A 25,141-nucleotide genomic window follows, 5' to 3' on the forward strand; every position below is an offset into this window, starting at 1 on the left:
AAATCTTTTTATGGTTACATATATACATATAAGAATTCTTATAGTTTTATCATGTGAACAGAGAAAAAAATATATATATATTAGCTTAGGTAATGTAAGGTGTCTGAACTCAAGTGTCTTAGAGTATAGGTTTATCTGCTCTATTTTAGTACACAGAGATAAGTAATTTTGTCTGCTTTGATAACAAGGCCTGCTGTTATTATCTGTAACTTTCACTGTGGACAGGTACAAGTGCTACTGTTTCCTTGGATTAAGTTACAACCACATCGCAAATGTGATGGATAGTGTTAGGGTCATTGTATGCTGTAGCATTAAAACGTTATTTTAGCTGAACGCAGGGGTGAATCTGGCATTCTCACCCAGATTTACACTATCACTAAATAAAGCCTGAAACACAGAATGTGTTTTCGCTGCTCCAGACTGGAGTGCTGGTTTGCGTTCCAGTCCTTGAGTTTCAAGCTGGTCTTCCTCGTGACACACCTGATTTATCTAAGGGCTTAAAATTTAGAACATTTCAGTTTGCTGTCCTTTTGCTGTAATGACAGCATGCACTTGACCTGGCATGAACTTCACAAGTTTGTGCAAAATCTAAGAATCTACATTCTCCCAGCTTGATTTCCCAATATTCCAAAGAGCTTCTTGTGATATTTCTAGATTCTTGGCTTTTTCTGTTTTTAAATGCCCTATAAATGCTTAATAGGGTTTAGGTCAGCTTACTATGGAGAAAAGTACATAAGTCAGCACTCATTGATAGTCTTTGGTTTTCAAGTAGTTGTTGCAAAGCTTTAAAGTTTGAGATCTGTAATGAAATACATTGGATTAATAAATTAATTACCTGTGAATCATTCAAAATAGAAGCATTTTTATTATCACAGTGGAAATTTGGGATACTGCTGTAATTATTTCTAAGCACTGTGTTTGTCTTTACAGGGAGTTGTGGGATGTTTTAGTCATTAGAAAGGTCAGCATAGTTGCCAGTGGAGGCGTCAAAGTGCTGGAGTTTACACTGACACGTCGCAAAACTCCTACTTAATGAAGTGTGTGATTGCAGCACGTCACCCTCAGTGGAACAGTGGCTAAACTGGGTGACCAGTGTTCAATCATGTTGGTCAAAATGTTCCAAATAAAACTACACTGCCTTGAAAAGTATTCAGCCTTAATCTAATCTAACCATTTTTTACACATATAATTGTAATGACCTGGGCTTTGAATTATTTAGCCTATTTTTTTTCAATTAGGCACTTATTATTTAGTAGGAATGGAAAATAAGAATGTCTGGTTAATGTCTGTTTAATGAAATGTTCCTGTAGATATTACCTGCTGTCACGCGTAGCCTCTTTCGTCCAATTTGTCTGGATATTAGCCACAGCTAAATCAGCTATGACCTCATTCCAGGACTGTATCTATAACACACTAGTCATTCCAGAGATGTCCATGAAAAGGAATGTGTCTTGCATGCTGGATGATCTGAGTTGACCCTAGCCTGGTCTGTATTTTGATCCAAACTTTGGTATTCAGAATGTGCTGGCATACTTGGCAAGAAATCTATGTGTAATTGCAGCACATAACCTTTGAATGTTGGTGAAAACGTTCCAAGTAAAACTAAACTGCATTAAAAAGCGTATTCAGTGCTAGCCTAACCCTTTTTACATATTTAATTGTCACAACCTGGGCTTTGAATCAGTTGAAATTGTTTGTTCGTTTCAGTTAGGCACTCATTTTTCGATAGGAACTAAAAAAGAACAAAAATGTATTACTCCCCTAATTAAGAAACTAGTTTAAGTAATGAACATAGGTTAATACTTGGTTGTGCAATCTTTCACAGCTACACAATAATGTGGACATCATTGCTAGATTTGCATGCCAACTGGAATTCAAGCTGAAAAAACTTTAGCTTTACAAGATTGTCTGCTCCTTGGTTTGTAAATCTTTCAAGAAATATTATTAGAAATATTTGCAAGCAAGTATAAGCTGTTTTCAGTCTTCATTAAAATCCACTTTTGATGTTATACCTTGGATATGATTAAATATCCAAATAACTCTTATAATCTCTCTTTCAGCCACATTCACTGATCTTTGCAGCTTTGAACAACTACTGTGACATCTAGCTACTGTGTGTTCATCTAGTAGGTTTACTACATTAGGAGGGGTGGCCATAACTAGGCAGTGTGATTTTTAATGTCACTCTTTTTACTTTTAATGATGAATCAAACTTATCTCCAGTTTATGTTCAGTGCCATTAAAATGTCAGTATAAACTTTTACTTAGTATAAACTTTGTAGTACAAATTTTGTAGTATACTTACAGATTTGTGGACAGTCTGTACTATACTTATAAACATTGCAAAGAGGAGGAGTATAAACACTTAATGTTAGCTGATAGTAATTAGATAGAAGTTTGATTTTTTTTATTTGACAACACTCACTGTTTTAAAGGGTCAAATAAAAAAAAAAATACATTTGGAATGTGAAAAAAGCTTCAGGGGCGAAATCTATTTTCCTAAGCACTGTACAGTAGCGATCCAATAAAATCTGTGGTCTTAATTTATTGGCAGATTGTGATTGACCCTAAATTGTCTTTTCTGATAAAAGCAATGCGAGTCCTTTTTGTGTGGAGTTTGCATGTTCTCCCCGTGTCTACGTAGTTTTCCTCCAGAAGCTCCGGTTTCCTTCCCACAGTCCAAAAACATGCAGTCAGGTTAATTGGAGACACTGAATTGCCCTATAGGTAAATGGGTGTGTATATGTGTCTGCCCTGTGATGGACTGATGCCCGTCCAGGATGTTACTGTGTGCCTTGCACCCATTGCAAAGCTCCAGGCTCCAGCACCCCCCGTGAACCTGATTGGATAAGCGGTTAAGAAAGTGATTAGTTAAAACATAGATTTTTTTCTTTTCATATGACAATGTTCACAGTTTTATACTGTAGATCCAATTTGGAAAAACTACTTTTGGAATGTGCAATCTGAGGAAAAAAAATTAAGAAAATAGTTCATGCAAATTCAAACCAAAAGTTTTCAAACAATATAACAGTTTTACTGTGGAAAGTTACACTAGTCATTAAGTAAAGATAGTTTACAAGAATTACTGCCAAGAACATCACCGAGATGCCTAAGTTTGCCAAGTCTGCCAAGATTTACACCCGCACATAGTAAAGTCTGCCAGGTTGTCATCCCCAATAGACTTGTGCTGGTGAGGATTTTAAACCACAGATCTTAGTAAACATTCCTGTAGATTTCATACGTGATTGGGTCGTGCTGTCATAATGGAAACTAAAACATTAATGCATTAATACAAGTCAGATGTTTTTAATTTAATTCTCAAAACAAAATAGTCATTGTTCAGGCTTACGTATGGTTAACGTAAGGCTCCTGTGGATATTATCTGCTGTCATGCAAAGCCTCTTTTGTCCAATTATTCTATTTTTTTTTGTACAGATGCAGCATTTTATCAAGATATTAGACATGGCTAAATCAGCCTTGACCTTATTCCAGTACTGTAACATGCTAGTCATACCAGTGGTGTCCATAAAAAGGAATGTGTCTTGTATGCTGGATGATCGGAGTTGACTTTAGCCTAGTCTGTATTTTGATCCAAACTTTGGTATTCAGAATGTGACAGCACACTTGGCAAGGAATCTGTTTTCCAGTAGACTTGGGTTGGGTGTGGAGGCTGATGCCATTCCACAGAGAAATTTAAGCATACATGTGATAAATAATAAACTAACGCCTTTTTTAGTCTCTAGGTCAGAGAATAACCATGCCAGACACCTAATAAGTGTTTATATCTATAAACATTTTTGGCCAGTCAATTAAATGTACTGGACTTCAGCTAATTTTTTCTGATGCTCTGTAGTTTTTTTGGTTTGCTGTCAGCTGGAAGAGGTTTTGGCAATGCCCATGCTAGGAGGCAGAGGTACATGGTACATACCTGTGTACTCCTTTTACATTTACTCAGACCACCCCAACTGATTTATTAGAAAGGTGGCATTCTATACTAGTGCCCCAAACTCTGACTCTTAGCTTTGCACAATGTTTCCCTGTTTGCCAAACTTAATAACATCTACATAAACTACATGACCAAAAGTATCTAGACACCTGATGATCTGATTAGACAATCTATTTCAAAACCTTAATTTTGGAGTGTGCCTTCTGGTACTTGAGCGCATTCAGTTAAAATAGTATTTGTTAGGTCAGGCACTGGGTGGCACAGTGGCTCGGTGGGTAGCACTGTCGCCTCACAGCAAGAAGGTCCTGGGTTTGATCCCCAGGCGGTGCGGTCCGGGTCCTTTCTGTGTGGAGTTTGCATGTTCTCCCCGTGTCTGCGTGGGTTTCCTTCGGGAGCTCCGGTTTCCTCCCACAGTCCAAAATCATGCAGTCACTGAATTGCCATAAAGGTGAATGTGTGTGTGTGTGTGTGTGTGTGTGTGTGTGTCTGCCTTGCGATGGACTGGCGCCCTGTCCAGGGTGTTACTGTGTGCCTTGACCCTGATTGTATAAGCGGTTAAGAGAGTAAGTAAGTGAGGTCAGGCACTGATATTGGAACCTGGCTCTCAATCAGCCTCTTTTTTGTCTATCTCATCCACCTCATCCACCTTTTGCCTGTTTTGGAAGATGAGAGTTTTCTGAAGACTTTGACACAGGAATTCCCTAAAGAGAGTAAACAAAAGAAAAGATAGTTTTAAGCTCATCCGTGCAATTACTGGCAAAAATGCTCTTCACCTAGGGGAGATGTTTTTAAGTTTTATTGAAAATAATGACAAGATACGACATTAACAATTAGCATAATAAACAAGGGAGCTCGGTGCCCACCACAGTGTTATTATTGACCAGTCGCCAACCAGTCAATACCTGGAAGGGTGAAGAGTTTGGCCAAAGACCTGCAATGGATTAGTGCCCTGTCCGGGATATTCCTGCTTTTCGCCAGGTGTTTCCCGGAAACTAAACTGCCACAACGCTGACCAGGGTGAAGCCATTGATAATACATGAGTTTAAATTATTGATTTATTAATTTTTATCCTCTTCACTCCTTCTTTAAAAATATCTGTTCCAGATGTATTGGTACTGCCACTCTGTGCCCCTGTTCACTACTTCTTTTTACTCGGGTAATAATTTCAAGTACTTATATTTGATTACCTATTTTAAGTAACTGTATTTACTTGAGTTTATTTTTGGCTTTATTTAATCTGCTATAAAAGCACGTTTGGCTAAATTCTAATCTGAAACAGAGGAAATTAATCACTTCTATAGGACGTTGGCACAGCCTTGATGTCCTGTTTTTAAATATCTAGAGTGGAGGACGCTGCTCCTGCCAAGCTGGTAATCATCAGATAAGGTTTATAAGTTGAGGATTAAGGAGAGCTCAGACATGTCTGCTCAGATGAGCCTCATAACGTGCCAAGAAAGCATTAATAGTAAATCAATCTACAGGCAGACTACTACTTCTTGGCATGGTTTGGCCTTAACCCTTTGATGAATGCATTTCTCCAACCGTACACACACTACATAGCCAAAACCAGACCAGACCACAATCTCTTTTTTTTTTTGTTAGCAGGGCACAAAAATTTGTGCCCCTTCAGTAAATGTAAATACACATTTGTAAAGTCAGGGACTGATGTTGGATGAGAAGGCATGACTCAAATTAAAAATTAAAACCACCTCCTTGTTTCTACACTCACTGTCCATTTTATCAGCTCCACTTACCATATAGAAGCACTTTAAAGTTCTACAATTACTGACTGTAGTCCATCTATTTCTTTACATACTTTTAGCCTGCTTTCACCCTGTTATTCAATGGTCAGGACCCCCACAGGACCCCCACATAGAATAGAATAGAATAGAATAGAATATTTGGGTGGTGGATGATTCTCAGCACTGCAGTGACACTGACATGGTGGTGGTGTGTTAGTGTGTGTTGTGCTGGTATGAGTGGATAAGACACAGCAATGCTGATGGAGTTTTTAAACACCTCACTGTCACTGCTGGACTGAGTATAGTACACCAACCATAAGTATATCCAGCCAACAGTGCCCTGTGGGCAGCGTCCTGTGACCATTGATGAAGGTCTAGAAGATGACCAACTCAAACAGCAGCAATAGATGAGCGATCGTTTCTGACTTTACATCTACAAGGTGGACCAACTAGGTAGGAGTGTCTAATAGAGTGGACAGTGAGTTGACACATGCCTGATCCACTCATACCAGCACAACACACACTAACACACCACCACCATGTCAGTGTCACTGCAGGGCTGAGAATGATCCAACAGCCAAATAATACTTACTCTGTGGTGGTCCTGTGGTGGTCCTGACCATTGAGGAACAGGCTGAAAGCAGGCTAAAAAGATATGTGGAGAAATAGATGGACTACAGTCAGTAATTGTAGAACTTCAAAGTGCTTCTATTTGGTAAATGGAGCTGATAAAATGGACAGTGAGTGTAGAAACAAGCAGGTGGTTTTAATGTTATGGCTGATCAGTGTATACCCCTTTCCAAGAAAGGGTTAATAGTAGGATTGTTGTTTTTCATTGTTCTTTGTTGATTCAACTGTGTGTGTGTGTGTGTGTGTGTGTGTTTGTGTGTGTATTTATGTGTTTGGGTGTGCAGTCTGTCCTCCATGTTTGTTCAGGGGTAAATCATTACCATGAGTTCTCTGTCCAAAATAATAAAGACTTTTTCAGTTCACTTGTCTTGCACATGTATTTCTAAACCAGAACTGTTTTTTCATTCCCGATCTGAAGTCTTTTTATATTTCACCTTAAGTAACAGCAGCCACCGAGCAATGGCTGACATAAGAGTACAGTTTTCAACCACATCTGTGTATCCCTCACATCTGGATTCCATATTAGCGCACATTCATGAGAACACCCAAGGGATCTGGGCCCAGCACTGCAGCTCAGACCTGGAATGCAGCCATGTGTTTGCTGTTTTTGGGGGGGGGTTGTATTTGTTCAGAAGGTAGAGAACAAAAATAGCCTACATATGTTGCAACATGCAGCTTTTTGAGTTTTTTATGCAGTTAGAGAACAGGAAGTGAAACATCTGTAGTGTTTACTGGGAAAAAACCTTCATCTGTTGGACATTAGAGCTATTCAAAGCTTTAGCCCCCAGCTTCCTTTGGGCAGTCCACACATATTGGGCTTATAAAAGAGTATAAAAATGTTTTTTATGACCACTGTGCTAACACAAAATGTTGCTATGTTTATTAGTACACGTATAGCATAACCGTTTAGTCTAAAAATGTTACTTGTTGGTTTGTCCTGGATGGAAATACTGCCAACCTGGTAGACCTCAACTTATCCTTATACATCCTTGATGCTGGACTGTACAGCTCCGTATGGGTAAAGCTGTCAGAAGTCTTTCTTAAACCAGTTCAGACTGTCACCTGCTGGCAGACCTATTGCCACAGAATGTTTCATCAAACTATCAACTCTGGTAAACTTTTTTAAAGGCTATTAAAGCATAGTTCTAACAGATATCAACTGCAAAAGTGAATCTTTCATTTTAAGGACTCTAGGATTCCACTGAACTACAGTCAGAGTCATTATTTTACAGCTGTCTAACCCCAAAAACACAATTTCACAGCAATCCAGTTAAAGAACTGTAGTTGTCTCTAGCCCCAGCTGTTAATAGCAAGGTAGCAGGGAGGAAATCACTGCTAACCAATAAAAACCTGACTTCTGCAAGAAAGCAACTAAATGATCCCAAAGGTTTCTGAGATTATGTACATTTGTTAATGTAGCAAACTACTGTAAATGAGTACAACAGCAATTATGAAATATAGAAAATGCTTTAATGTGATCAATGCTGCTGAAATTTGGGCAGGCAGTTATTTATTTAATGGGGTTGTCATTGACCATTTAGCGATTTCCTGTTGTTGTTTGTTTGTGAGTTGAATTTAGTCACATCCTCATATGTGTTCACGTAAACCACAGAACGTCACATGTAATCCTAGACTCACAAATGGGGGGAAAATTGAAAGGAAAACTGGTCTCTGCATCTGATTCTGCTCTCTATGACTCAATAGATGGTTAGAAGGAAGTGTGGGAAAATGATGCTGATAGGGAAACCCATGAGTGTGAGGGACAGGATATGTCAAGTTTTTTAGAGTCTCGTCTGGGAGTAGTTTATAAGACCCGAGAGCATGCTTGAGATATCACTCTGCCACTTATCAGATGGCTGTGGCTGCTTGGCTGTGTATAGACCCATAAGAACAGAATACCATGGGCTGATTTCAGTACAAATCCAACATTTATAGACATAATTTTTTGACAATTTTGTTTTGTATTTTTAATATGAACATTTTGAGTCTACGGATGCAAAGATTGTATTTTTTCTACGCATTCCTTTCTCATCTGTGCCCAGTGTATCAAGAAAGTGCCAGGCCCAGTACAACCCTGACCAGAATAAAGCAGTCATTGGAAATGAAATGAATAAATGTGTTTGGCCATGTGGACCTGTGTCAGATATGTTGGGAAATAGTTTATGCCCATTATAACCCTAATAAAGATAGGGCATGAACTGTTATTAAATAAGCAAACAATTAATTAAATGAGTAAATTAATCAGTAAATAAATCAGTTAATAAAATTTCTACTAATAATTATTGAAACCCATGTTATGTGTTTCAGGAGAAGCGTAAAAGACAAACAGAGATTGAAGATAAAAGAAGACAGTTAGATGATCTTGTTCTGCAACTTCAACATCTTAAGGTAAGACATTTTCAATTAAATATACTGTATGGTCACAATATGCATTTGACAACTGACAGGTTGCCATATCTGGTTGGATATCCTATTCCAAAACCATGGGCATTGATTTAGGTCCCCCTCCCCTTTCTCTCTTTGAGGCTATAAAAGACTCCACTTATCTGGAAAGGCTTTAAAAACAATTTCAGGAGTGTGTCTGTAGGAAGATGTGTCCATACTGTCAAAAAAAATGAGAGAGGTCAGATACAACCATTACATTTTTGTCATTTAGCAGATGCTTTAATCCAAAGCGACTTAGTCTAAGCAATTGAGGGTTAAGGGCCTTGCTCAAGGGCAACAGTGGCAACCTGGCAGTGGTGGGGTTTGAATCAGTGACCCTTTGCTTACCAGTCTGGTACCTTAACTGCTAGGCTACAACTGCCCAATTTTACATTTACATTTGTGGCATTTAGCAGACACTTTTATCCAAAGCGACTTACAATTATAGCTGAATACATTTTGAGCACTTAAGGATTAAGGGCATTGCTCAGGGGCCCAAAAGTGGCAACTTGGCAGTAGTGAGGCTTGAACCTGCAACCTTATGATTACTTGTCCGATACCTTAACCACTGAGCTGCCACTGTACCACACAACATGTACAACAAATACAACATGAAGTCTTGGCTTGCATGCAGTCAATGTGCGATGTGTGAGTTTCTCCTCACCAAACTTGTCATTTCATGCCTTTTACCACATTTATCGTTACAGCATTTAGCAAATACCTTTATACAAGGCGACATACAGTTGTGATCATTACAATTCAAACATTAAAGAATAAATGCCTTGGTGGCAGATGTGGGGCTTGAACTAGCAACCTTCCAATTACTAGTGCGGTACCTTAACCACTAATCTACCATTGTCCTACCACCGTCTTTAAGGACTTTGCTTTGTATACAAAAGGCACAGTCATGCTAAACCAATGGCTGAATTCTTTTTCCATCTTCATAGCAAATGTTTTTGATAGTTACCAAATGAGTTAATAGAGTAGAATAGAATAGAATTTAATAGAATAGGTTTTTACTGTCATTATATAAATCATGTTTGAAATTACAGTTGCCGACCTGGGTCATACAAAAGACATAAGACCAATACAACATAAAATCAAATTAAATACAACATAAAACCAAAAACAACACATCAGCTGCTGTTACAATTGGTTTTATGTTGTATTTAATTAGATTTTATGTTGTATTGGTCTTATGTCTTTTATATGCACCTGGGTCGGCGACTATAAGAAGAAGGATCTTTTTTACTGTTGCTGATCTCTGTAAAAAACAAGGCCAGTCGAGCCGACATGGTCTACAACCACCTCTGAACTTAATAAATGCTTACTGTGTTATCAGAAAGACAGTGGCTTGCCTCATTTAGACAAAATAACTTAATGGTCTAATTTTCCACATTCAATGCTAGTTCCATTTCACAAAGAACAAACATGGCTAAGTTTAGACTGCTTCTCTATTGGGGTATGTTCTCAAAATCTCTCAAGAAAAGAGAAGAGGTACTTGTTCTATTAGACTGAGAAAGATCTGATAACGCCTGGGCCTGGCCGGCATTTTCAAAGAAGCAAGCATACTTGGCAGAGACTGAAAATACACAGTAAAAGTATTCGCAAAAAATACATGCATTCCTCAGCTAGCAACGTTTGAACTCGGTCTTTATTCCAACATAGTAAACAGGATAGGAACAATTAATGTGAATGTGATTTGGATTTTTTGTCTAGGCTGGATGCTGGATCGATCAGGTTAAGGCTGGGAAAAGGAGAAAGTTCAGGAAGTGGAATGTTTTTTTAGCAGTGGGTGTTAACTGAATGGGAACTGAGTTCTCACTGGAAAATGGTCACAAAATGGTTTGTTTCTTAATAAAGGTTTACTGGGGTCATTTAAAAGAGATTTTTTTTAGTTTGAGTGAAAGACATGTAGGTGCCAATTTATTTATAATAAATAAACATAAGAAAAATACACCGACCAGACATTATGACCACCGACAGGTGAAGTGAATAACACTGATTATCTCTTCATCAAGGCACCTGTTAGTGGGTGGGATTTATCCTTAAAGTTGATGTGTTAGAAGCAGAAAAAATGGGCAAGCGTGAGGATTTGAGCAAGTTTGACAAGGGCCAAATTGTGATGGCTGGACGACTGGGTCAGAGCATCTCTAAAACTGCAGCTCTTGTGGGGTGTTCCCGGTCTGCAGTGGTCAGTATCTATCAAAAGTGGTCCAAGGAAGGAACAGTGGTAAACCGGCGACAGGGTCATGGGTGGCCAAGGCTCATTGATGCCCGTGTGGTCCGATCCAACAGACGAGCTACTGTAGCTCCAATTGCTGAAGAAGTTAATGCTGGTTCTGATAGAAAGGTGTCAGAATACACAGTGCATCACAGTTTGTTGCGTATGGGGCAGCAAAAGGGGGACCAACAAAATATTAGGAAGGTGGTCATAATGTTATGCCTGATCGATGTAGTTTAGGTGTTGACCACTTAGCAATAGTATAGTGTAATGTTTTGCTCATTGTCCTTTGATAAAAAGGTTTTTGAATGACAGCCCTGCCAAAGATTTGTAAGAGTTCATGTACATGTTTATGTTTGTTGGGACTGGATCATTCAATTCTGTGTTTAGTTTTGTGTATCTGTGTGTACTTTGGGGTCATTTCACAACTATTCTGTAATATGATGATAGTAAACTGTAAACTTCGGCTAGTAACCAGTGTTCCTCATATATTATTAGACTACTTTTGGGCTACTATTCAGTGACTTTACAAATAGCCATTAATCCTGAACAGCACAAGCCAACCACAATACAATTTATAATAAAATTACTGACAATCTAGACACTAAATGCAGCTTCAAAAACCCAGGACCCATGGGTTATATAACACAATGCATTCCCATTATCATTTGCAATCTAGAATAGAGCCAAAAACCAAATCAAACCTCTTGGATCTAGATCAAACTACTCTGCTGGACATTTACAACATTTCACAAAGCTTTCACGCTGCTTTATGGCTCAACACATCCACCAGGGTTCTTTTACAGTAAGTGGCCTGAAATTTTAGATGCTGTGCTCTGCCCGCATGCTGCTGCATATTTTTAACAGCTTGTGAAATGGTCAGAAGCATTCCTGTATTTTCAGGGTTGACTGTCAGCCTGAAGCCTGCTGGCTGGAGGTGAGGGGGCTCATGGGGTGTTACAACTCCAGCAAAAGCTATTCATGCTCAGAGATTCTGCCAAACCAAATAAACTAACCAGAGAACTGGCTTGCTAGAACGTGTATTATCAGGATTAAAATGATTTGCATTCTGGTTTCACCAAAGAATCTCATGTTAAGAGCTGAGACAAGGGATTTTTTGTGACAGACGAGACACAAAATGAGTGATTAAACAGGTCTGAAAGATGTGAAATTAAAGAAGGCTCTGGGTGCAAATCAGTGGTGATGCTTGCCTTTCTAAGATATGGGTGTAAGCTGAGGACGTTTTTTCCATGATTTTCTATTCAGGCTGGTAAAACACTGTTTAACAGGGTGCTCGGGTAGTACTCTGCTATCGGCCCCCTGTGTGCCTACACACATATATGATTGGCTAACGATTGCTGCAGACATGATTGGCCAACATCTGCCGGGTGGGAGAGCCAATGGGATTCTTCATTACTGCTGCAATTGCGGCTTCAGCTGGCTGGTTGATGGCACCTGCAGAGAGACGAGTGATAATTCAGATCAGTATGTGACTCTCCATATGCGATACTGAGGGGGCATGTGTTAGGTACAGCCCTTCTTGGTCAGCCCTCTTCATAACATTCAAACTAACCATTCTGGTGTTAATTTATGTATTTTGAATGATTACCCTGCTGCATCATTCAAATTCTTATAAGCTTCAAGATGCCAGACAGCTACCTTAAAACTGTCCTTTAAAATGCTGAATTTATTCTTTCATTAATCATTTTAATCTGTGAGGCATGAGGCAGCAATGTAGCCATCATGTGGCTTCCTCCACCATGCTTCACAGTTGAAATTAATTTTTGCATTTCCTTGAGAAAGCATCAAGTTTTTTTGTCTTTGTACAGAAAAATATTCCATATGTTTTAAACATCCAGGTGGTCTTCTGAAAGCCTGAAACATGCTGCAATGTGTTTTACAGATGTCAGTTCTACAGAGAAAAGCAGATCTTTGATCAGAGCATTATTCAACAACCTACATCAACAGATCCTCCTTGAGAAGAGCAAATTATTTTTTAATAGGGCCAAACATTGCACATCTCCTCACATCTTTGAATACAAAACCTGACTTTTAATTTTCTTCCACCCTGGAATTTAAATGATCAGTTAATACACAAAAGAACAATAATACATGGGATACAATTATACGTGTGACTTGGATAATGGTCCACAAATCTAATATAAAAAATTTTTTTGTTTTGTTTTTTTAGTCCAAAGCAATGAGGGAGCGATGGCTTTTACAAGGTTCTTCAGCAGGGTCTCATGAGGAAGATGAGGCACGCAGGAGACAAGTTGAGCAGGATGAGATACATGCCAAGAAACTAGAGGACGCCGTTCAAAGGTACAATCTGATTACTTTTGCTGAGGGGAAATCAGTTTGGTTTCTCAGCCAAGCTGTGGCTACTTCTACATCTGACAAAGTGTTAAAGACTCATTGGTGAAGTAGGTACATTCTGAGGCTACATATTCAATTCCCTGTTGTATTTAAGCAACCATTAAGCAACTTCTCACTAAAACATATGTTACTGTATTTTCACTTCCCAGAGTAAGAATCTGGTTTTCTGCTTAACCCGAGTTTTAATTAGGAGAACCTCAGCTGATGATTGGATTCCACGTCATGTGGTATATGATAACGTCATTACGTTCTGGGTTGCCCAATAAGTAATTACAGGGTTTCCTTTTTGTAGACTTTAAAATGCAAAACAGATGTCATTTTTTCACTGTTTCTATATAAGGCTATATATATAATGAAAGTGCCCCTGAACTCAATGTATTTTTTGACATCACAAAATAAAACAATGGTGACCACAAACCAGGTACACTGTTAATGTTAATGATTTTACCTTGTTAGATCTGCTGTGTTGTACCATTAAGCAAAGTCATAACAAAGCAAAGCAGGTCTATAATATAGAATATAATCAGGCTCTGTGGTGCAATGGATAGCGCATTGGATTTCTAGGCTCAGATGTGAGGTCATTTAAAGGTTGTGGATTCGAGTCCCATCAGTCGCAGATTTGAGAGAGTCGTAGTCTAGCGGTTAAAGTACTGGACTAGTGAACACAAGGTTGCTGGTTTAAACCCCACCACTGCCAGGTTGCCACTGTTGTGCCCTTGAGCAAGGCCTTAACCCTCAATTGCTCAGACAGTGTACTGTCACAGTACTGTAAGTCGCTTTGGATAAAAGTGTATGTTAAATGTAATATTTTGTGGTACGTTTTGTTCACATCTGTAGTTTAATATGCAAATTGATTGCAAACTTTTAAAAATTCTATGAAATTTTACTGCCAAAAACCTAATGAGGTCAGGGCTTTGCTCTAGCAGCAAGAAAATTATATGGTTTTTTTTTATAATTATTAATGGACTTGATAATCACTTTTTAGCGTGTTTATTAAATAAAAATATCTAATTCCATTAGAATAGAATGTAATGCAGCCTAAAATGTGTTAAAATGTGTAGATGTTGGTAAAGAAAATAAATAAATCCACTAACAAATCCAAATTTGTTAGTCTTCACTTAATATTATTTTTTTTTTTATTTGGCATTTTAGTTAAGAAATTGAGGCTTGGCCTCTCAGGAGGCGCAGCAGTAAAATACGCAAGCACACCAGAGCTGGGATTTCAAATACATTGAATCGAATCTGAGCTCTGCCATCCGGCTGGGCTGGGCGGCTATATGGACAACGTTTGCCTGCCGGATAGGGACCTCATAACTGTTGCTGGCTGATTGATGACGTCTGCACAGAGTAGAGGAATAATGCAATCAGGGTGTGGCTCTCCGTGCACAAGGCTGATCCGCATATGAACTCGCCTTGTGCAGGTGAAAAGATGCAGTCGGCTACTGAACACGTGTCGGAGGGGGCATGTGTCAGTTCGCTCTCCTCAATCGGAGAGGGGGTCAGTGACAATAGAGAGGAGGCATAACGCAATTGGATAAAAATTGGATGTGCTAAAAATCGGGAGAAAAAGGGAAAATATAAAAGAAATACAAATGAATGTTCAGCCCAACTGTGATTGGTGTGTGAAGAGCTGCAGAAACCAGTCCAGTCATGGAAAAATGTGGATGAACTTGTGGATTCTCTGTTCTGTGGGTGAACAGAATTAGTTGCTGGTTTTAAGTGTTTACCCATACTGCTCTGTGGTTAAAGTGGGCGATTTTTTATTTTTTTTTCCTGGTGTTATGGATCGTGCTGAAGCAGGCGTTGGTTTGCATTCCGGCTTATTGTCTTGCATAGTTGCACCCCACCCTGATTATGTAATTGGTTTTATTATAAGGATGTGTCTAGGAGCACGGCTTAATAATTTTACCATCTGTGAAAATACCCGTAGCATTGTGTGGTTATGAAACATGTTCAAAAGTCACAGGAGTTAGAACATCATGTAAAGTGAAGGGCATGATTTCAAGTTGAGATTATTTTTATTTTTGGGAGGGATTTCCTTTCATCCAAGGGCGTACATTTTTACTTCACCTTGGTTGGTACATTCAGTTATTTTCCAAGGTAAGGTGATAATTGTATTGTTGTCCCTTACACTGAGTTGGTGTGGCCTATCTTTTCTGACCGGGTGAACATGCAGTCCTCCGCCAAAACTTCCACACTTCTCACATCCTCAGGTAAAAAAGATTTAGATTTAGCCACAGAACAAAAAATATTACTGAGACTATAGTGTTAAAACAAAATGAACTTTTATGGGCTTCCAGGTGGCCCAGTGGGATATTCTGCTAGCACACCAGCGCCGAGATTCTGAACTCCTCTGCCCAAAACTCGGCGTTGTCCCCAGTCAGCTGGGCACCATCTAGCAGGCATAATTGGCAGTGCCTGCAGCAGACTCTAACTGGCTATCATGTCTGCTAGGACGACCGGACTATGTGGATGGGGTCTTCTAACTCCGCACAGGCGCCTCTATCTGCTAATCAGGGTCTTTGCACAGAGTGCATGGGTGTAAAAGAAAGGGTCCGCTAAAGACTGTGCATGGGTCGGAGGAGGCGTGAGCAGGAAATATACTTTCCTCGAATGCAATCAGGGATCCCCAGCAGCGGAAGACAGATTTAATACGCTAAATCGAGAGAAAAATGGGAGGAAAATGCATAAATAAATAGAAAGAAAAAATGGACTGTTACATTTAAGTGATTTGTCTCTAGTTAAAAGTTACTTAGGCGATTGGATGGTGCAGCGGTCTATTACTCTAGCCCACCATCTGGGTTTGAATCTCAGCCGGTAACACTGATTTGTCTAAGAGGTAGGGGGTGGCCAAATGGATTTGTGAAGGATAGATCACAGGAACCTGACCGGCTGAAAGGATTTGAACCCTGGATCCTAGCCAGTGTGGGCTAGTGTAATTCACCACTGCACCACCCAACCACTTTAATTTAAATGTGTTATTTTAAATTCATGCCTGCATAAAAATTAAGTTGACACTTTCTCTATTTTAAATCAGTTGTGTTACATTGTAAGGAACTGTCAGTTTAAACTTTGTATTCTTATTGGTCTATGATAAAGACAGATCACAGTTACACATTACTTTTGCATGAATTATTGATTTGCATGGATGGTTTGTGATAATGAACCATTGATAGTGGCAAATGTTCTTTTATTTTGAATTCCCTAACAATATCTGACTCCCTAATGAGATAGTTATGAGTATGGGAGGGTAAGAACTACTACATAGTCTACTACTAAAAAACCACCACCTTGTTTTTAAAAGGCTGCTCATTCAATGGCAGACATAATTTGAACAAACCTTGAGGCACAACTTCATCATTGTGAATTATAGTTAAGCGCTCAGACTCCTACGGGACTGCCACACCTTTACTGCCACCAATAGAACAGGTCATATCCAACAATATGATAAACAATAAAAACTATTACAGCACCTAAAGTGTGCTTCACCCTTTGATTAATAGAATCCCTTTAAACCTTCTCCTGAGCCGATACATCCAGGCTTAGGACAATAAATGGGGAGTACAAGTGTCTGTACAATGTTCTGGTGTGGAAAGAAAAGCTGACTCTACTGCTCATGTCCCAGTGGTTAATACCCTGTGCATGAAGCAAAGAGCAGATGATGGTCACAGACCTGCTGACCTGAAGCTAGTTTGGTTCTATTTTTGGCTCTAACACACTGACCTCACATAATTTATTTGGTCAAAAGCAAGGACTTTCTCTCTTATGCACCAAACGATGACATAATGTGGAGGAGGCCATTCCCAGTAGCTGTTCCTGATAATCAGAGCCAGCTGGGAATAATACTTCAGGCAGACAGGAAGTGAGAGATGTAGACGTAGAGCAGGAAGCCAGGAATGGGCACGGAGCTCGTATTGGCAAAAAGGTCTGGCAAGAGATGGCCTCTTGTTTTCTGCATGCACCATGGAAAATGACGGAGATGCTGGAATTAAAGACACAGAAACGCCTACTGTAGGATATGGGTTCAGTGGTACATGGAATATTCCGGTTAACCTTTATTTTAATGTTTCTTTTCTTTTTTGGTAGATTATTTTCTACCACTCAGACATTTCTATTTACATTAGGTTACAGTTAGTTTTGTCTTCTTGATCTTGGCAAAGGGACCACTGTTCCATGTACTTGTACATATGGACAATTGTTTGTACAGATGTTCTTGAGACCTAAGGTTTCTTAGAAATGGCTCCAAGTGACATTCCAGACCTGTGAAACAATATAATTTGCTTTTTAAGATCTATATCAAGCTTTATAGACTCTACTTAAAATGCTTGTGTTTTAGTCTTATGGGTTCAGTCAAACTAGTCCTGTGTAAATAGGCAAAAACGGCTGCAATCATGATTACTAATAAGGAACTATTAGGTCTTCATGCTTATGATTTTCCAGTCTGAATTGTTTAAGGATCAGAACAGATAAAGTGCCAGAAAGTGCTTTATACACCATTGGTCTAAAAGTTACTTTACTTGTTGTTTATTTTAACTGCACCCATTGCTAGTAGGTGCATAAGATTAATTATATAAATCCAGCCTTGTGTCAACAGTTTGTCAAAAGCAGCTTTCTTTTCCAGTATGAAAAGAAAGTATGACTGAAGTAAGGTCCATAAGGTCCATAAGATCTTGTTGTGGAGGAACAGTGGCCTGCACAGACCCATGACATCAACCATATCAAACTTCTGTTATTTATCAGGTCAGTTGCGATAAGAGTGCCTGACCTCATAAATGCTGTTTTCTGAATGGGCAGAAATTCTCAGACCTTATCCAGGCGAGTTGAGGCTAAAACTTTATTAATGTTCGTGGTATTAGAATAAAACGTCAAACAAGTTTATGGTCAGGTGGTTTTATAATGTATATAGACTCTGACTGGTATTGATCACGTTGTTTTTCTAAATGACTGATGTGGCTTCAGTTTTAACACAAGACTACCACATGAGGGCAGTAAAGAGTCATTTCACCTCTATTGCAGTGTATGCTCAGTCACTGACTAACGCTTATTTTTCATTAATAGGAAGCGCTGAAATAGGTTTTTTTCTTATCCAGTAATTGAACATTGTGGTTTTTATGAAGCATGTAATGCAATGCAAACAGTATATTTCTTCCCATTATTTAATTTTATCAAAAAATAATAATTTAAAGGCATATTGTGTCAATTTGGGGGCATACATGACACATTTTAAACTATTAAAACCATACATCTGTGATGTATGGCACTGTCCCCGTCCTCCTAGCTCGAAGTAAAAAAAAATTACTGTTAGGGGTCAAGATTTTCAAAGTGACCCGGAGAACATAAGTGGTTTTTTAGGGTTACAGCGCGAACAAAAGGCCAGAAGCTCGCCCGGACCGCACAGGGGGCTCTCCTCTACGAGACGCACCGTATGGCACTGTCCCCGTCCTCCTAGCTCGAAGTAAAAAAAGATTACTGTTAGGGGTCAAGATTTTCAAAGTGACCCGGAGAACATAAGTGGTTTTTTAGGGTTACAGGGAGAACAGACGGCCAGAAGCTCACCAAGACTGTACACGAGGCTCTCCTCGACGAGACGCACCGTATGGCACTGTCCCCGTCCTCCTAGCTCAAAGTTTTAAGAAGTAACTGTTAGGGGTCAAGATTTTCAAAATGACCCAGAGAACATAAGTGGTTTTTTAGAGTTACAGGGAGAACAAAGGGTCAGAAACTCGCCCGAACCGCACAGGGGGCTCTCCTCTACGAGACGCACTGTATGGCACTGTCCCCGTCCTCCTAGCTCGAAGTAAAAAAAGATTACTGTTAGGGGTCAAGATTTTCAAAGTGACCCGGAGAACATAAGTGGTTTTTTAGGGTTACAGGGAGAACAGACGGCCAAAAGCTCACCAAGACTGTACACGAGGCTCTCCTCGACGAGACGCACCGTATGGCACTGTCCCCGTCCTCCTAGCTCAAAGTTTTAAGAAGTAACTGTTAGGGGTCAAGATTTTCGAAGTGACCCGGAGAACATAAGTGGTTTTTTAGGGTTACAGGGAGAACAAAGGGTCAGAAACTCGCCCGAACCGCACAGGGGGCTCTCCTCTACGAGACGCACCGTATGGCACTGTCCCCGTCCTCCTAGCTTAAAGTTTTAAGAAGTAACTATTAGGGGTCAAGATTTTCATAATGACCCGGAGAACATAAGTGGTTTTTTAGGGTTACAGGGAGAACAAAGGGTCAGAAACTCGCCCGAACCGCACAGGGGGCTCTCCTCTACGAGACGCACCGTATGGCACTGTCCCCGTCCTCCTAGCTCGAAGTAAAAAAAAGATTACTGTTAGGGGTCAAGATTTTCAAAGTGACCCGGAGAACATAAGTGGTTTTCTAGGGTTACAGCGCGAACAAAAGGCCAGAAGCTCGCCCGGACCGCACAGGAGCCTCTCCTCTACGAGACACACCGTATGGCACTGTCCCCGTCCTCCTAGCTCGGAGTTTTAAAAAGTAACTGTTAGGGGTCAAGATTTTCAAAGTGACCCGGAGAACATAAGTGGTTTTTTAGGGTTACAGCGCGAACAAAAGGCCAGAAGCTCGCCCGGACCGCACAGGGGGCTCTCCTCTACGAGACGCACCGTATGGCACTGTCCCCGTCCTCCTAGCTCGAAGTTTTAAAAAGATTACTGTTAGGGGTCAAGATTTTCAAAGTGACCCGGAGAACATAAGTGGTTTTTTAGGCTTACAGGGAGAACAAAAGGCCAGAAGCTCGCCCGGACCGCACAGGAGCCTCTCCTCTACGAGACGCACCGTATGGCACTGTCCCCGTTCTCCTAGCTCGAAGTAAAAAAAAAGATTACTGTTAGGGGTCAAGATTTTCAAAGTGACCCGGAGAACATAAGTGGTTTTTTAGGGTTACAGCGCGAACAAAAGGTCAGAAGCTCGCCCGGACCGCACAGGAGCCTCTCCTCTACGAGACGCACCGTATAGCACTGTCCCCGTCCTCCTAGCTCGAAGTTTTAAAAAGTAACTGTTAGGGGTCAATATTTTCAAAGTGACCCGGAGAACATAAGTGGTTTTTTAGGGTTACAGCGCGAACAAAAGGCCAGAAGCTCGCCCGGACCGCACAGGGGGCTCTCCTCGACGAGACGCACCGTATGGCACTGTCCCCGTCCTCCTAGCTTAAAGTTTTAAGAAGTAACTGTTAGGGGTCAAGATTTTCAAAATGACCCGGAGAACATAAGTGGTTTTTTAGGGTTACAGGGAGAACAAAGGGTCAGAAGCTCGCCCGGACCGCACAGGAGCCTCTCCTCTACGAGACGCACCGTGTGGCACTGTCCCCGTCCTCCTAGCTCGAAGTAAAAAAAAGATTACTGTTAGGGGTCAAGATTTTCAAAGTGACCCGGACAACATAAGTGGTTTTTTAGGGTTACAGCGCGAACAAAAGGCCAGAAGCTCGCCCGGACCGCACAGGAGCCTCTCCTCTACGAGACACACCGTATGGCACTGTCCCCGTCCTCCTAGCTGGAAGTTTTATAAAGTAACTGTTAGGGGTCAAGATTTTCTAAGTGACCCGGAGAACATAAGTGGTTTTTTAGGGTTACAGCGCGAATAAAAGGCCAGAAGCTCGCCCGGACCGCACAGGGGTCTCTCCTCTACGAGACGCACCGTATAGCACTGTCCCCGTCCTCCTAGCTCGAAGTTTTAATAAGTAACTGTTAGGGGTCAAGATTTTCAAAGTGACCCGGAGAACGTAAGTGGTTTTTTAGGCTTACAGGGAGAACAAAAGGCCAGAAGCTCGCCCGGACCGCACAGTGGGCCCTCCTCTACGAGACGCACCGTATGGCACTGTCCCCGTCCTCCTAGCTCGAAGTAAAAAAAAAGATTACTGTTAGGGGTCAATATTTTCAAAGTGACCCGGAGAACATAAGTGGTTTTTTAGGGTTACAGCGCGAACAAAAGGTCAGAAGCTCGCCCGGACCGCACAGGAGCCTCTCCTCTACGAGACGCACCGTATAGCACTGTCCCCGTCCTCCTAGCTCGAAGTTTTAAAAAGTAACTGTTAGGGGTCAATATTTTCAAAGTGACCCGGAGAACATAAGTGGTTTTTTAGGGTTACAGCGCGAACAAAAGGCCAGAAGCTCGCCCGGACCGCACAGGGGGCTCTCCTCTACGAGACGCACCGTATGGCACTGTCCCCGTCCTCCTAGCTCGAAGTTTTAATAAGTAACTGTTAGGGGTCAAGATTTTCAAAATGACCCGGAGAACATAAGTGGTTTTTTAGGGTTACAGGGAGAACAAAGGGTCAGAAACTCGCCCGAACCGCACAGGGGGCTCTCCTCTACGAGACGCACTGTATGGCACTATCCCCGTCCTCCTAGCTCGAAGTAAAAAAAAGATTACTGTTAGGGGTCAAGATTGACAACATAAGTGGTTTTTTAGGGTTACAGCACGAACAAAAGGCCAGAAGCTCGCCCGGACCGCACAGGAGCCTCTCCTCTACGAGACACACCGTATGGCACTGTCCCCGTCCTCCTAGCTCGAAGTTTTAAAAAGTAACTGTTAGGGGTCAAGATTTTCTAAGTGACCCGGAGAACATAAGTGGTTTTTTAGGGTTACAGCGCGAACAAAATGCCAGAAGCTCGCCCGGACCGCACAGTGGGCCCTCCTCTACGAGACGCACCGTATGGCACTGTCCCCGTCCTCCTAGCTCGAAGTAAAAAAAAAGATTACTGTTAGGGGTCAATATTTTCAAAGTGACCCGGAGAACATAAGTGGTTTTTTAGGGTTACAGCGCGAACAAAAGGCCAGAAGCTCGCCCGGACCGCACAGTGGGCCCTCCTCTACGAGACGCACCGTGTGGCACTGTCCCCGTCCTCCTAGCTCGAAGTAAAAAAAAAGATTACTGTTAGGGGTCAATATTTTCAAAGTGACCCGGAGAACATAAGTGGTTTTTTAGGGTTACAGGGAGAACAAAGGGTCAGAAACTCGCCCGGACCGCACAGGAGCCTCTCCTCTACGAGACGCACCGTGTGGCACTGTCCCCGTCCTCCTAGCTCGAAGTTTTAAAAAATATCTGTTAGGGGTCAATATTTTCAAAGTGTACCGGAGAACATAAGTGGTTTTTTAGGGTTACAGCGCGAACAAAAGGCCAGAAGCTCGCCCGGACCGCACAGGGGGCTCTCCTCTACGAGACACACCGTATGGCACTGTCCCCGTCCTCCTAGCTCGAAGTTTTAAAAAATATCTGTTAGGGGTCAATATTTTCAAAGTGTACCGGAGAACATAAGTGGTTTTTTAGGGTTACAGCGCGAACAAAAGGCCAGAAGCTTGCCCGGACCGCACACGAGGCTCTCCTCGACGAGACGCACCGTATAGCTTTGTCCCCGTCCTCCTAGCTCGAAGTTTTAAGAAGTAACTGTTAGTGGTCAAGATTTTCAAAGTGACCCGGAGAACATAAGTGGTTTTTTAGGGTTACAACGCGAACAAAAGGCCAGAAGCTCGCCCGGACAACACAGGGGGCTCTCCTCTACGAGACGCACCGTATGGCACCCAGGACGGATTAAGGATAGTCTGGGCCCCTGGGCAAAGAGTTTTGAGCATTTTACTAGGACATTTTTCTTTTTCTGTTATGAATGATTTGTATTGTATCAATTCATCTGCCAGGCTCATGTTCAGATCTGAAGGATATGCTGCAGCGAGTGAGTTAGCCTTTAAAGTGAGCTCACTGTTGGACATATTGTCAGGCATGAAAAGAACATCAAATTGCTCAGTTAAGTGTGTTTGCATTCAAAGGGTGGTTGAGACAGGACACAAGTTTGTCAATGACAACATTGAAAGTTTCGATCCGAAACTTGTCCTTTCCGTTAAATGCTACACCTGGCTCTGCACTATCATCAGACATAATTTTGCGCTTCTTTGTACGCTGGAGGTCATGCCTGTACTCTTGGGAGACAGCAGTGGTGACATTTAAAGCTGCCCCTTCACACACCTCAAAGTTATCTCTCTGTGCTGCCACAAAGTCTCGTAAAGACAAGAGAAGTTGTGTAGCTGTACATATGTCAATATCATGCTTCTGCAGCTGCAGGCTTGTGGCTTGGAACCTCTGTAGTATTGTGTCCCAGAAGTATGCCATGAAGGCCATCTCCAACGTGTCCAATTTGTCACAGAGTGCAGAGGCTTCACTTCGAGTTACACATTTCTCCTCCATATCTTTAGACATATCATTCAATGCCTCTCTCAGTTGTGCATAATATTTCCAAAGAGCCTTAGTTGACTCAGCTCGTGTGCTCCATCGAGTACCTGACAGTGATTTCAGTGTGAGTTTGATATCAGTATCACAGAAAACCTTTCCCCACCTGTGTGTAGATGTCAGATGTCAACAGCATTGACACCAACTAAATTCAGTGAATGTGCTGCACAGGGGACATAACAAATCAAAGGGTTTCTTTGTTTAAGATGAGCTTGGACTCCATTGTACTTTCCCGACATGTTACTTGCATTATCATATGACTGGCCCCTACAGTTGGTAGGCCCAAGTCTAGGCCCAGATTCTCCACCATAGCAACGACACACTCTGCCAAACTGTCCCCACTATGGTTTTCAATAGGCTCGAAAGCTAGAAAACGCTCAACTACATGTCCGTCATTATTAACAAACCTGAAAATAAAAGTAAGTTGGTCCACATGAGCAAGGTCTGGAGTGGAGTCAACTATAACAGAGAAGTATTTTGGCTAGGGCCCAAAAGCATGGCTAGGGCCCCCAAGAGGCCCTGGGGTCAAAGTCCCTAATAGTCAGAGGATCCTTAAAATGGAGGGCCCTCGGAAATAAAAATATATTGTATCATAAATGTTGATAGGCATCGCAAAATGTTTTGGGCCAGGGCCCCCCCGGGGCCCCCTGACCTCAAGGGCCCCTGGGCGCTGGCCCCACTGGCCCGGTCAGTAATCCAGCCATGATCTAATGGCATTACTAAATTGACACCATAGCTTGGGTATAATTACAGCCATCTACATAATATGGCCAAAAGTATTTGGACACTTAAGCATGAGTTTTGTCGTATTAAGTGGCCCATCCCTGTGGTCTTTAAAAAGGTTAGGCGCTGATGTATTGAGAAGCCCTGGATTGCAATCAAGTTCATGACCATTTAACTTACTAAAGCTGTATCTCACTGCACACATTGCACTTGGAAACGTTCACTAGCTGCTCTGGTTGAGACGAAATGGTTAAAATGGGCAACCATCATTAACCAGCAATAACAGCAATAGATGAGCATTTTTTTTTCACAGTAGGATTAATGTCTGCTCGTTGACAAACTGACTGGATTAACTGTGGGTTTTTGTGTTCGTGTGTGTCATTGGAAGCATTTTGATGTAAGCATTAGCAAAATTTGTGAAAAGGTTTGACCATTAGAGACAATGCCATACTTATCATATCATATTTTCAGCTAATTAGCAGGTTATGTTGATAGCTTTATCATTTTGGCTTATTTCCCTTTTTTCTTTAAATATGTTTCTCAAGTAAATGAAAAATAATTAAATGACCGTTTGTGTATTGCTAAAAACCTTGTAAGCGTAAATTCTGTACCATTTTGAAATCGGTAGTAACAGGTTTGCATATTCTTTTAATTATTTTCATTCTCATATCTTTCAAGCTCAAGTACCTGAGACAAAGCTGTATTCTGAAGCATAATCAATTCTCTAATCAAATCAAAAATCTCTGTAATCTTGGACAGTAGGTGCTCTCTTTTGGAGAATGATTGTTAGCAGTCGTGGGAAGGCTCCTTAGCCTTTGTTATTGTGAAGCATGTAAGCCTAG

The 25,141-nt window shown here is 41.1% G+C and overlaps 1 protein-coding gene across 1 annotated transcript in view; it reads left to right on the forward strand.

Annotated features, from left to right (window-relative positions):
- The window catches only part of LOC134332791 (PALM2-AKAP2 fusion protein), a 101,518-nt gene that overhangs the window by 22,609 nt on the left and 53,768 nt on the right, over positions 1 to 25,141 (forward strand). Inside the window, exons 3-4 of the mRNA XM_063014598.1 lie at positions 8,626 to 8,706; positions 13,158 to 13,288. Coding sequence (XP_062870668.1) covers positions 8,626 to 8,706; positions 13,158 to 13,288 — 212 coding nt within the window. The remainder of the gene's footprint in view (positions 1 to 8,625; positions 8,707 to 13,157; positions 13,289 to 25,141) is intronic.

This window comes from Trichomycterus rosablanca, chromosome 18, assembly GCF_030014385.1.
Source record: "Trichomycterus rosablanca isolate fTriRos1 chromosome 18, fTriRos1.hap1, whole genome shotgun sequence".
Lineage (NCBI taxonomy): Eukaryota > Metazoa > Chordata > Actinopteri > Siluriformes > Trichomycteridae > Trichomycterus > Trichomycterus rosablanca.